This window comes from Phyllopteryx taeniolatus, chromosome 5 (genome assembly GCF_024500385.1).
Source record: "Phyllopteryx taeniolatus isolate TA_2022b chromosome 5, UOR_Ptae_1.2, whole genome shotgun sequence".
NCBI lineage: Eukaryota > Metazoa > Chordata > Actinopteri > Syngnathiformes > Syngnathidae > Phyllopteryx > Phyllopteryx taeniolatus.
In genome coordinates this window covers 23,240,595-23,252,717 of record NC_084506.1, presented here as the reverse complement: position 1 = coordinate 23,252,717, position 12,123 = coordinate 23,240,595, and the positions used below count along the sequence as shown (strand labels likewise).

At 42.4% G+C, this 12,123-nt stretch overlaps 2 protein-coding genes across 14 annotated transcripts in view; one reads left to right on the top strand and one right to left on the bottom strand.

Annotated features, from left to right (window-relative positions):
* The window catches only part of LOC133478172 (centrosomal protein of 290 kDa-like), a 57,948-nt gene extending 49,478 nt beyond the window's left edge, over nt 1-8,470 (top strand). Inside the window, exon 39 of the mRNA XM_061773901.1 lies at nt 8,323-8,470. Coding sequence (XP_061629885.1) covers nt 8,323-8,343 — 21 coding nt within the window. The 3' untranslated portion in view covers nt 8,344-8,470. The remainder of the gene's footprint in view (nt 1-8,322) is intronic.
* The window catches only part of cep290 (centrosomal protein 290), a 44,901-nt gene that overhangs the window by 5,685 nt on the left and 27,093 nt on the right, over nt 1-12,123 (bottom strand). For 10 of the 13 annotated variants that reach the window (XR_009788610.1, XR_009788611.1, XM_061773880.1 and 7 more), the window contains 17 exons: nt 10,868-11,019; nt 10,660-10,771; nt 8,363-8,818; nt 7,504-7,668; nt 7,318-7,425; nt 6,927-7,061; nt 6,600-6,854; nt 6,431-6,538; nt 5,858-6,057; nt 4,262-4,475; nt 4,026-4,163; nt 3,094-3,306; nt 2,908-3,024; nt 2,215-2,357; nt 1,721-1,876; nt 905-1,019; nt 171-764 (listed from right to left, as the gene is read on the bottom strand). Coding sequence is in view for 11 of the 13 variants with exons in the window: in XM_061773880.1 (XP_061629864.1) it covers nt 171-764; nt 905-1,019; nt 1,721-1,876; nt 2,215-2,357; nt 2,908-3,024; nt 3,094-3,306; nt 4,026-4,163; nt 4,262-4,475; nt 5,858-6,057; nt 6,431-6,538; nt 6,600-6,854; nt 6,927-7,061; nt 7,318-7,425; nt 7,504-7,668; nt 8,363-8,818; nt 10,660-10,771; nt 10,868-11,019 (3,381 nt within the window). In the remaining 2 variants the exon portion in view is untranslated. The remainder of the gene's footprint in view (nt 1-170; nt 765-904; nt 1,020-1,720; nt 1,877-2,214; nt 2,358-2,907; nt 3,025-3,093; nt 3,307-4,025; nt 4,164-4,261; nt 4,476-5,857; nt 6,058-6,430; nt 6,539-6,599; nt 6,855-6,926; nt 7,062-7,317; nt 7,426-7,503; nt 7,669-8,362; nt 8,819-10,659; nt 10,772-10,867; nt 11,020-12,123) is intronic. The other 3 variants (XM_061773888.1, XM_061773890.1, XM_061773891.1) reach the window with 1 other exon arrangement.

Here is a 12,123-nt window from a genome sequence, read left to right as displayed (position 1 = left end):
TGAGAAGCATTGTATAAAGACTACAATTTAAAAATCTATGTGTGGAACGTCTACCTACACACTACTACAGAAAAGTAAAGCGGCGAAGGGGACCACTCACAAATCTTCAGCTATGCTAGAAATACTACAAAACTATTACAGCACTGAGAGACTACAGGGGCCTTGAGTACCTTCAGATATATTTGTGATTGGCTTTCTGGATTTTTCACGTCGTCATCCATTTGTTTCCTGATAGCGCTGTCAAGGTTTTGACTCGGTTTCTCATATTTGGTTACATGTGGAATATCCTTCGTTGCCTCCCTTGTCGACATTTCATCTTGTTCGGTCCCCTCAGGCTTTTCTGCACCGGATTCCATCGAGTCCTTATCACTATCTCCATTAGCTAATTCATCATCTTTATTTACGTGATTTTTTGTTTCAACTCCTTCTGCGGTGGACACCGATACAAATCCTCCCGACCCAGGCTCCGCAACTTCTGAAACATCTGGGACATCCTCAGAGTTCCTTTCGCTTCCCTTTGCTTCCATCTCATCCGTGTCTGCCGTCTCGTTTTTGGCCTCCTCCGGGCTTATACTCTTTTCTTCAGCGCCGGTTTGAGACTCAGACATCTCAGGGGTGTTTGTGTTGACTTCAGGGCCCACGGAGCAACACCGTGGTTCATCCGAATGGTGCGCTGCACTCACTTCCGATGTGCCGTTAACAACGTCAAAGGTCGTCCCTTTAAAAGCCTGCAAGTTTTTCCCCTTTGCATGCAATGGATCCGACTGACACCAGTTAAGAAGGAAAATGGATAAAGACAATGAAAGAAAGCAGGGCTATATCATAAACAGAGTAGGATGTATGTAAAGAAGTCCCATTTGGGAACATTTAGAAATCTGGAATGTGTTTTCATAATAACACTCACAGACAGTCTTAAGGGAGATGTCTGGTTCTCCAAGGCTTGCAGTCTTTCCTCCAGGTAGCGGTTCCTCCGAGTCAGATCTTCCACAGCAGCGTCACGACTTAGTGCCTGTTGCTGCCTAGAAGGAACCCCGAAATACAAACGCTTTAGGTCAGTACAGTGGTACCTTGACTTAAGAGTGCCCCAATTTCAGAGTTCTTCGAGTCACAAGCTGTTGCTTGGTCGCTTTTTTTTCTTATTTTTTTGCGTTGTGTTACGAGCCAAGATCTGAGTTCTGAATGGGGTTCAGATACGCAAATGCTCGAATGAAGGGTGGGGGCGGGGGGTGGTAATGGAGCAATTACGGTTCTGTAATGCGTTTGCATGTGGGAAAAGACAGCAACAGTTGCCGATGGACTTTCAGCCTTTGTTGAACTGGACAACCAGTCAAACACACAAATACTTGGGGCCACAACTCTTGCCCAGATGCTCACATGCAGAAACCAGGTAACTGAATTCCAGCTCCTGGTGTTACTACACTTACTAGGTCACGCCCAATAAAGACACATATCCAACACACAAATACTACACTTTATACGATACAATTTATTATGTTTTTATACAGTACAGTGCCGTAATACTTAAATAAAAACCTGCAACCCAAAAATTGTGCTTTTCTTTTTTTTGGGTGCCAGAGATTAAGATTAATGGCATTTCAATTAATTTCAATGGGGAAAGTGATGTGACATACAGGTAAAATTAGTTATAAGCATGGTCACGGAACAAATTGAACTTGTAAGTCAAGGTACCACAATACATATAATTATACGGCATACTTACTTTATGGCGATCAGTTGAGCCTCCAGCTCTGCGTTCTTTTTTGTCAGCGCTTCGATGTCCTTGTCCAGCTCATCTCGTCTCGCTCCCGCCACCTGGTCAGCAGTCACTCCTCGAGCCTTTGTTTTCCTCTGCAGTGCATTCCGCTCGCGTTCCAGTCTGTAGCAACGTCGTCAAAAACAGAACGGAAACACCTGTATGTATCTATGACCACTGGAGCTTCCTGTAGCTATAACGATCAAAGGTTCTTATGGCCATTTGTCATAGTTTGAGGACCTGTGAACGTTTTGCAAACCATTTTAGACGATTGTTCCAGGTCCAAACACATTGTCCTTTCAAAGTTCCTAGGTTCAGGACTGTTGTTTCCATAGGAGAATCGCACAAAGCTAATCTGAATGTTTCTCATTCCTGGGGACCCCGGTTTCAAAAGTGACTTGGTAAACATCAGCGCATCACATGAGAAATAAGATTTTTGTTATTATTTTGGCCACACTGACCTGGCATAGAGCTCTTTTAAAGTGCAGAGCTGTTTAGACAGAGAGTCATTTTCTTGTTCCTTGTCCTTCAGAGCAGTCTTCGCCTTCTCCAGCTTGGACTGCCACTTTTTACCCTCCTCCCACAGCAGTATTTCCTCTTTGCTCTGTCGAATATGCATGTAAAATGGCATTAAGCTCAGAATAAATGGAAATTTACTAGGGATGTCCCGATCACGTTTTTTTTCGCACCAGAGTCCAAGTCTTGGATTTTAAATCTCTACAGATACAGAGTCCTGAACCGATACATTTAACTACCACAAATCAACTTTTAATATTTAAAAGAACAACCAAAAAGTAAGTTAGTAATGAGTAAAATAATAATATTAAGGAATAGAAATAAAAAAAACAAAAACATATATATATATATTTAGCAAAGAGAATTCATTTGGATAATCCTAATCGATTTAAAACAGGAACATTTCAGTCTGATTTCATGTCAGACAGTCAATTCCCCAAAAAGTTAGTGTTTCATATAAAACGAAGGTATTACTCTTCCATTTGGCAAGAGCTTTGTACCTTTGGATATCTTTTTCACCCAATTTCTATCAGCTGAAAATCACGTGATTGACCCTGATTTTTTTATCACGTGATCGGATCAGGACATCCCTAAACATTAGAGATGTACATATTGTAAAGGTTGACAGTTGTACAGACCTTTCCGTGATTGATTCTCTTGATTTCAGCACTCTTCTCCAAGTCTGACTCCAACTTCCTGATCTTCTTCTGCAGATTTTCAACAGTTGGCCCCTTCCCGTCGAGCACGGGTTGACTCTAAATCGACAAACATTTCCGTATGGAATAACACTGCAAAGGTGTTTCCATCCTAGACCTTTTTTTAACCTGAATGCAGCTGCTGAGCCTCTTGACTTGCTTCTGGAGCTCCTGGATTTCCTGTTCTCCAGCTTCCTTCTTGGCCTGAAGGCTCTTCTGCTGGTTCTGGCTCTTCTGGAGCTCTCGGTTCAGTCCGTCCACCTCCTTTCTGAGAATGTTCTCGCTTCTTTTGGCCGACTCCTTCGCAGCTTGTAGCTCATTGCTGAGCTCTTGCACCTGAGCCTTTGTGGAGAGCATTGTTGTTTTTGGCAGCCGTTTTAGTTTGAGTCTTTTGTACGAAAATGCTTCTAAGTCCGAGTCACAGTTTAGTAATTTCAATATGTCATACTTCAGTTAAATTTTAATTGACGAAAATTTTAGAAGATTGTAGTATAGGTTTAGTCAAATATTTTAGAATCAATAATAATAATTTAGATTTAATAATACTTAAGCGGCACGGTGGACGACTGGTTAGAGCGTCTGCCTCACAGTTCTGAGGAGCGGGGTTCAATCCCCGGCTCCGCCTGTGTGGAGTTTGCATGTTCTCCCCGTGCCCGCGTGGGTTTTCTCATGGCACTCCGGTTTCTTTCCACATCCCAAAAAACATGCATGGTAGGTTAATTGACAACTCTAAATTGCCCGTGGGTGCGAATGGTTGTTTGTTTGTATGTGCCCTGCGATTGGCTGGCAACCAGTTCAGGGTGTACCCCGCCTCCTGCCCGATGATAGCTGGGATACGCTACAGCACGCCCGCGACCCTAGTGAGGAGCAGCGGCTCAGAAAATGGATGGATTGATGGATAATACTTCATAATTTCACCATCACATTGTTGTCATGAAAAAAAGGGGCGTCAACTATATCCTTTCACCATTGTTGAAGAAAACAACACTGGTGGAGAGAATGTGAGGTTGTTTTACCAACCAATCACGATCTACATCAGTCATTGGATCTGTGGAGCCCACCTTCAGGTCTTTCGTGTGCTTGTCGACCACCTTCTGTACATTGAGCCTCTCCTCGGTCTGTGCGGCGTTAGCCAAGACTTGCTGCTCGGCAGCAGACGTCATCTGGGTCCGCAGTTCTAAAAGAACTTTGCTGAGAGCCTGCGTAAACAAGCACCATGAGAGCAAGCTTCTAATCCAATGTCACCCCCCCCAAAAAAAATAAAATAAAATAAATGAATAAATAAAAAAATCACAACCTTTATCTGTTTCTCTTTGTGGACAAGCTGCAGCCTGAGGCGTTCCACCAAGTTCTTCATGGTGTTGCTGGGGGATAGAATGTTGGCTTCCTTTTGGTTCTCCAGCTCATTCTGGAGGGAATCCATCTCCTTCTTCAGCTCTGTTATTTCTCTCCTCTGGTCTTTGGTCTCCATGGCCAGATCTCCCACCTCTGCGACGTGAGACTCCTTCAGCCTGTGCCAAATCCACAATGTTAGCATGTTGGTTTCAAATTGTCATCTGTCACAATTAGTGCGGCTTTAATGTCTTACTGGTTTTGAACATATGTAACACCTTTTCCAAATGTGATAGGCTACATCACGTAAAGTCTTTGTTTTCTATGGCTTAACATGGTGGGTAAATATTTGTGGCCACAAAAGGCCACATTTGTTCTTAAAACTCACAGATGGGCCTGGTCACTCAAAGAGGAGGTAAAATCAATATATATATATATATATATATATATATATATATATATATATATATATATATATATATATATAATATGTATATGCAATATGGACATTTTATTTAATTTAAAAATTACTTTGTTTGTTTATTTGGCACACCAAAAATGTTAATTAGTTAATGTGACCTGCTGTATGTTTAATCCCTGGGGGAAAAAAGTCATTTTAAAATTTTTACACAATTGTTACTGTGAATATTGAAAAATCAGAAATATGAAAACTATTAGTTAAATATTTGCAAAGAAAATATGTAGCTATTTCTGTCCCTTTGTAGTCCCTTGTATGACTGTCTGGTCAATACATTTAATATAGAGTGTAAATTCAAAAAAATTAGAAAAATATATAATAAAAAAAAAAAGAAAAACCGATCCAGCATTTATTTATTTTTTTTTAAATGTCTTTGCTCCGGAGGGGGTAAGGTATATTTTTACAAAAGGAAAATTGGGTGAATCATTGATTACAGTGCTGAACATTTATGCTCCTCCTAATTCTGAGTTGAACTTCAATAAACAGATGTTTGATTTGATTATATCACACCCAGGAATTATATATGTGTAGGTGGGGGTTGGGGGGGATCTTAACTCATTCACTGCCATTGACAGCTCCTGAATTCAAATACAGTATCCATGTTCACATGGAGGACTGGCAGTGAATGAGTAAATGGGCCTCGCTAATGTGATATATGTGAATATTGGCACTTATTCCATAGTTCTGTACTTCAGCGCTGCAAACTTGGACAGGACTTGCAACAAAACAGGAGAGTTTATCAATTTCACCAAATGTATTAAACAAAAAACAGCATAATGAATGCAACAAGTCATAATAATATAATTATTATTACAGGACTCTCAATAATCTAAAAGCTTGCAGGGTGGGATGAAAAAATGGAATGTTTACCCCTGGTTTAACTGGCATGGAGCCTAGAGTTTTTGGTTACTTATCAAGCGCCAATGATGAGCCTTTGTGGATAGATTATTCGTGCTTGTGGAACTAACAGATTAACATGGGAGCCCATGACAAAAGCAAACTTGTGTGAGACCAGATACAAAAAGAAATGGCTAGGTGTCAACCAATAGAAATGGTCCCTAAGTTCTGGAAACCCCACATCACCTGGATAACTCGTCAGCGTGTTTCTTGCCCTGCGTTTCCATGGTCAACTTCACTTGCTCCAACTCCACGGCGGCCACCTTCAGCTTTTTGGTGATAGATGTGAGCGACACATCCTGTTCGACCACAGTCTGCTCCAACTCGGCCATGCGGTCCAAATGTTTGGAGGTAGGCACGACGACGCTGGGCTTCTTCATCATCTCCTGGCAGGCAGGACGGCCATAAGGAACATTTGAGGACCAATGGAGGGCCTGACCAATTTAGTTACAGTGAACCCTCAACCCTTCGTGGTAGATGACACACCTACTCACCAATTTTTCTGAAGAACAACTATTTGCTCAAAAATGCATCTACTTGCACCTACTGTATCTACTACTGTATAGGCTCCAGGTCACCTTACCCTTACGAGGATAAGGAGTACAGAAAATATAGATTTTTATGTTAGTAATCTGCTGCATATTTGCGCTTTATTATTCACAAATTCATATTTGAATTTTTTCCTGTGGAACCTATCGCCAGCTATTTAATCCAGCGAATAGTGAGGGTTCACCATATTCATAGGTATCTTATCAGTACCGCTGCCTGCTGTTTGAGCCGGTCTAGGCTCGTGTCATCGTTGGAATCCAGCTTGTGATAAAGCGACCTCAGCTCTTCGTCGTGCCTTTTAATCATCTGCTCTTGATCCTGAGAATAGTAGCAAGGTTAATTAGAAGAACTGAACCCCAACAAGTTTCTTTCACCATACCTTTACGGCTTGTGCCAGCTGGTTCTGGTACTTCTTGAGTACCTCATCTTTCTTGTCGAGTCGCCCTTGGAGATCTTTGATGGTCTTGTGCGCAAGTTTAAGGGCTTCTACATCACGCTCGGAAGCGTCCGTCAGTAGTCGCCCCCCACTGGCGGTAACAGTCGGGAGGCGGAGACGCAGCTCGTTGATGACTTTGTCCCTGGACGCCACGTTCTGTTGGGACTTTCTCAGGGCCGCTTCTTTCTCCTTCAGTTTCTAAATGATGGAAGTGATGCCCATCATTTGTTGTGTGATTGAAGACCGACACAAAATTGAGGAAAACGATACCTCATCCAGACGTTTGCAAGCGGCCTGCGAGTTCGAGATGGAGTCAACTTGCTCACTGATTTTTCTCAAGGCAAACTCAAGTTGTTGATTGAGAGGTAGATTTGTGTCCGGGAAGTAGCTGGCGGCATCGTCTACCTGAAATCATCAAATCTTAGCTTATTATAGGGCTGGACAAAAATGGCCGTAAAATAAAATCTCAGATTTTTACCACAAAAACACAATTTCTGATTTTAAATGTTGAACAGTTTCATATTGGAGAATGAGTTTGAACTACTGAAGCCACGCACGCATGCACACGCACACACCCACACAATATCAGCCTTACAAATCTCAATTGACAAAATCTTTTGAGCTTCTAGCTTATTGCTGAAAAGGTCAGCAGAAAACGAACCTTTCCAGTGGCTCCCAGAAACTCCCTCTGTTGGTTCTCGTGCTGGTCCAGCTGACGTTCCAGCTCCAATTCTCGCTGGTCCCACCCAAGTTGGCGCTCTTCTTGAATCTTGTACCCCCCCAAAAATACATTTGGTGCAAATGTGATTAAGAGTGACACACTTTTCACTTTCACTGTCATGCTCACCATATTTTGTTGCACAATTTCCTCGCCGAGTGAGTGGATGTTTCTCTCCTGCTCCTCCAGCAAGTTTTTTAGGTACCGGATCTCCTCCTTCTGCACCGCCACCTCCCTGCTTTTCCTCAGCTCCTGCAGGTAGGCTTCTTCCATCTTCTTATGCCACTCGCGTATCTGTTTTGGTGACATTATGTGATCAGTAGAATGCAAATTGATCTTCTGCTAAGCTACACACCTGAAACATGGCCAATCACAGTGCAAAACAGAACATAGGATCAATATGTAATTCATGTTAACATATATTTAGATAATAGGTAATTATGGTTAAAAATGCATATATATTATCTGTAAAATAATGTTGTGGGGGTAATTTTATGACAACTTTTTTTTTTTTTTGCTTTGCCAGAAAATACTGTTGATTTATTCTTTTAACTACAGTGGACTAGTTATAGTGGTTAACTTTAGAGTCAGGATATGACTCTCCGTTGAAACACCTCTGCGGGTTTTCTCTGGGTACCGAAAACATGCATGTTAGTTGGGTTAATTGAAGACTCTAAATTATCCGTAGGTGTGAATGTGAGTGTGAATGCTTGTTTGTCTTTATGTGCCCTGTGACCAATCCTGGTTGTACTACCTTTCCCCCAAAGTCAACATGGATAGACTCTATCTTACCTGCCACCCTAAAGAGGACAAGCGCTATACAAAGTGGATGGAAAGAGTGTTGGTCCTTAATATTGGTGGTTGACTTATTTTTTTTTTTACTCTGTGATCTGTATGCCACGTTAGCTTAGCATTTTGATTTGATTTCCTTCTGCCACTTTGATACAGTCACGTTTACACACGGGATAAGTCTGGGAGGATAACCAACCTTCTGGGCCCCCTTGGCATCCTTCAGCGTGGTGCAGAGCTCCTCCAGGCCTCTGAGCTTGAACTCCAGCTCCTCCGCCCGACCCTCCACCCTCCTGCGCTCTTCGTCCGCCTCCCTCCTCTCCTGGTACGCCTTTGCCCTCTCCTCCTGGAGTCCCACCAGGGTGGACGAGAACTTCTCCTGCTGATATAGCGGCAGCGCGCCAGCATACTGCCGGCGCAACGACTGTACCGTCTGCCGCAGGTGCCGGCAACGGTTGCCACCCTCCTGCCTGGCCAGGAACAGTGCCCGCTCCCCGGCGTCCAGACGCTGCTCGACACGCTGCGAGAGTGCCTCCAGCTGGCGTACACGGCCAGTGGAAGTGGCGAGCTTGGCCAAGGCATCTGACTCGCTGAGTTGCAGAGCCAAGATGTGCTGGTGGAGCTTGGCGACCAGGGCCTTCTCGTCCGATTGAGACTGATGACAAGAAACGAGACATTGGACAACAACAAAAGGATTAACTGGGTTTGTGTTTGGATTTTTCTAAAAGAACAGTTGTTAAAGAAGTTAGCATGAAGTAGGAATGGGTCATTAATCAAGTTTAATTTGGCTCCCTTAGTAGTACTGGATAAGCTAGTTTACAAAAGCAGACTCAGTGTTGCCCAATTTTGTACCTATATTTAGCTACTTCTCTGACGCTTCTAACAACTACAACACGCCAAAAAAATAACAAAAAACAGCATGAGCAGAATCACTTTTAAATTGATTTGCATATGACAAGAAAGGAGCCCTGTGTACAGGCTTATACTAACAACATGGCTGCAAACTGAGCAGCTTTATTTTTTCACCAGCTCATTCTGTAATTAAGGGTATACTGCTATGTTCAATAATCGAGTTACGCATGGATCGCGTTCTCTACTTGCGAGACCGTCTCACTTAAAGGGAATAAATGAAAGAAGCTGCTTTGATTGGCAGCGAATATAGTCGGCTGTGTTCACGCCCACGAGGCGCAGACAGACCCTTTTTTAAATACACCGGCTGCGCTCGTCTACGAAATTACAAACACCCGGTCTAACCCACTTCCTCACAGAGTTACGCCAAGCGCACAGCTGGAATTGCGCTAGTCACGAAAATAGAGCCCACAGTGTCCATTTTATGTTTTAAAAGCAGGGATTTATCGAAGTCTTGGAAACGTTTGACCCAAAGTATGTGCTGCTAAGCAACAAATATTTTGCTGAGGTCATCTTGGCTCACCCATACAACTCTACATGAGAAAAGAACAAACTTGTTTGTACAGTGGGTACGGAAAGTATTCAAACCCCCTTAAAATGTTCAGTCTTTGTTATATTGCAGCCATTTGCTAAAATCATTTAAGTTCTGTTTTTCCCCCTCATTAATGTACGCACAGCACCCCATATCGACAGACAAAAACAGAATTGTTGACATTTTTGCAGATTTATTAAAAAAGAAAAACTGATATCACACAGCCATAAATATGACACTCATATATTTAAATCAGGTGCTGTCCATTTCTTCTGATCATCCTTGAGATGGTTCTACACTTTCATTGGAGTCCAGCTATGTTTGATTATGCTGATTGGACTTGATTAGGAAAGCCACACACCTGTCTATATAAGATCTTACAGCTCACAGTGCATGTCAGAGCAAATGAGAATCATGAGGTAAGAGGAACTGCCTGAAGAGCTCAGAGACAGAATTGTGGGAAGGCACAGCTCTGGCCAAGGTTACAAAAAAGAACAAGAAAAGAACTTATATGGTTTTAGCAAATGGCTGCAAAATAGAGTGAAAATTTTAAGGGGTTATGAATACTTACTGACTGTATTAGCTCAAAAGGGTGCTTCTACTAAACACTGAGCCAAGGGTCTGAATACTTATGGCTGTGTGATATTTCAGTTTTTCTTTTTTAATTAATCTGCAAAAAATTTAACAATTTTGTTTTTTTCTCTCAATATGGGGTGCTGTGTGTGTACATTGAGGGAAAAAAATGAACTTAAATGATTTTAGCAAATGGCTGCAAAATAACAACGAGTGGAAAATTTAAGGCGTTCTGAATACTTTCCGTACGCACTGTATCAGGAGAAATAAAGCAAATCGCAGGGGGGTCAAATGTTTTGGAATAATGTTATTGTAATGTGTTTTTTTGACAAGCAAAAGGGAAAACATCTTTTTGGGCAGAATTTTACATATATTGCCCTGTATTCACGTAGTATTTCTAGTCTTGCACTGGAGTTGAGCACTATTTGTAATGTAAACTGATCATATGCTAACATTCTAGCAGTTGATATGCTATCACACACCTGATAGTCAAGGATTTGTCTCCTCAAAGATTCTACCTCCTTGTCATTAGAATGTTGTCTGGCCTGGAAAGCCGACGTTTGTTTCATGGCTATGTCAGAAACCTCCCGAAGCCTGTCAATCATGAATAAACACATAGTTTAAAATCCTGTCATAATAATAATAATAAAACCATATAGTATAACATAGTATAGTACTTTGAAACCGTACTTTGAAAGCTCGGAGCGCAGTTGTGCCTCGACGGCCTCCAGCTGTCCGATCCTTGCTCGGTCAGCGTCGCTGGCTGTTTTGGTGACGCAGTCGGCCAGCTCGTCCCTCAGCTCTCGCTGCACGTGCTGCGCCTCCACGTTCATTTTGGTCAGCTGAAGAGGGAAAGAGCCTGAGCCTTAAGATCCCAGAGGATATCTGGCTAGTTTGCGGCAAGCACGAGAAGTACTACATTGTCACTCAGTGCTCTGTATCATTATCATTTGTGTATAATAGTTAAGATTTCATTTACAAATATTTCCACATCTGTAAACAGACCCTTTCCAAAAAATTTGAATATTATGGAAAAGTTTATTTATTTCCATAATTCCATTCAAAAAGTTAAACTTTCATAGATTACAGATTCAGGGCCCACAATCGAAACCAAGTATTTATTTTCCTTAATTTTACATAATTTGGGCTTCCGGCTCATAAAACCCATGAAATCAGAAATTCCAAAAATTTGAATACTGTGAAGAAATCAGCCCTAATTTTGCAGCCCATAAATGTTTTGAACAGTGTCACACACATCTACTAAACTCAAAGCACCTGCACAGGTTTCCCCAGGTGTCATTAAATTGCTTCAGTTTGGTTCAATTGTCTCAGTTGGGTTCAATATGGGGAAGACTGCAGACTTGACAACTGGCCAGACGATCATCATATGATACCATCCATAGGATGGGTAAGTCACAAAGGTTCATAGCTACGGAGGCTGGTTGTTCACAGAGTGCTGTGTCCAAGCATATTAATGGAATGTCTAGTGGAAGGACAAAATGTGGCAGGACAAGATGCACCAGCAAAAGGGATGACCGTGGGCTTCAGCGGATTATTAGAGTGGAATGAGGCGGGAGTCACAGCTTCAAAAACCACCACATTCCGACGCATCCGCGAGATGGGCTACAACTGTCGGGTTTCTCGGATCAAGCCACTTCTGAGGCTGAGCCACATGTAGGAAGCATCTCAACTGGGCCAAGGAGAACAAGGACTGGACTGTTGGCCAGTGGTCCAAGGTCCTCTTTTCCGATGACAGTAAAGTGTGCCTTTCATTCGGGAATCAAGGTCCAAGGGTCTGGAGGAAGACGGATGAAGAACAGAACCCAAGCTGCTTGAGTTCCAGTGTGAAATATCCACAGTCAGTCATGATTTTGGGTGCAATGTCCAGTGCAGGTGTTGGTAAACTCTGCTTTCTTAAATCCAAGGTCACCGCAACAGTCTAGCAG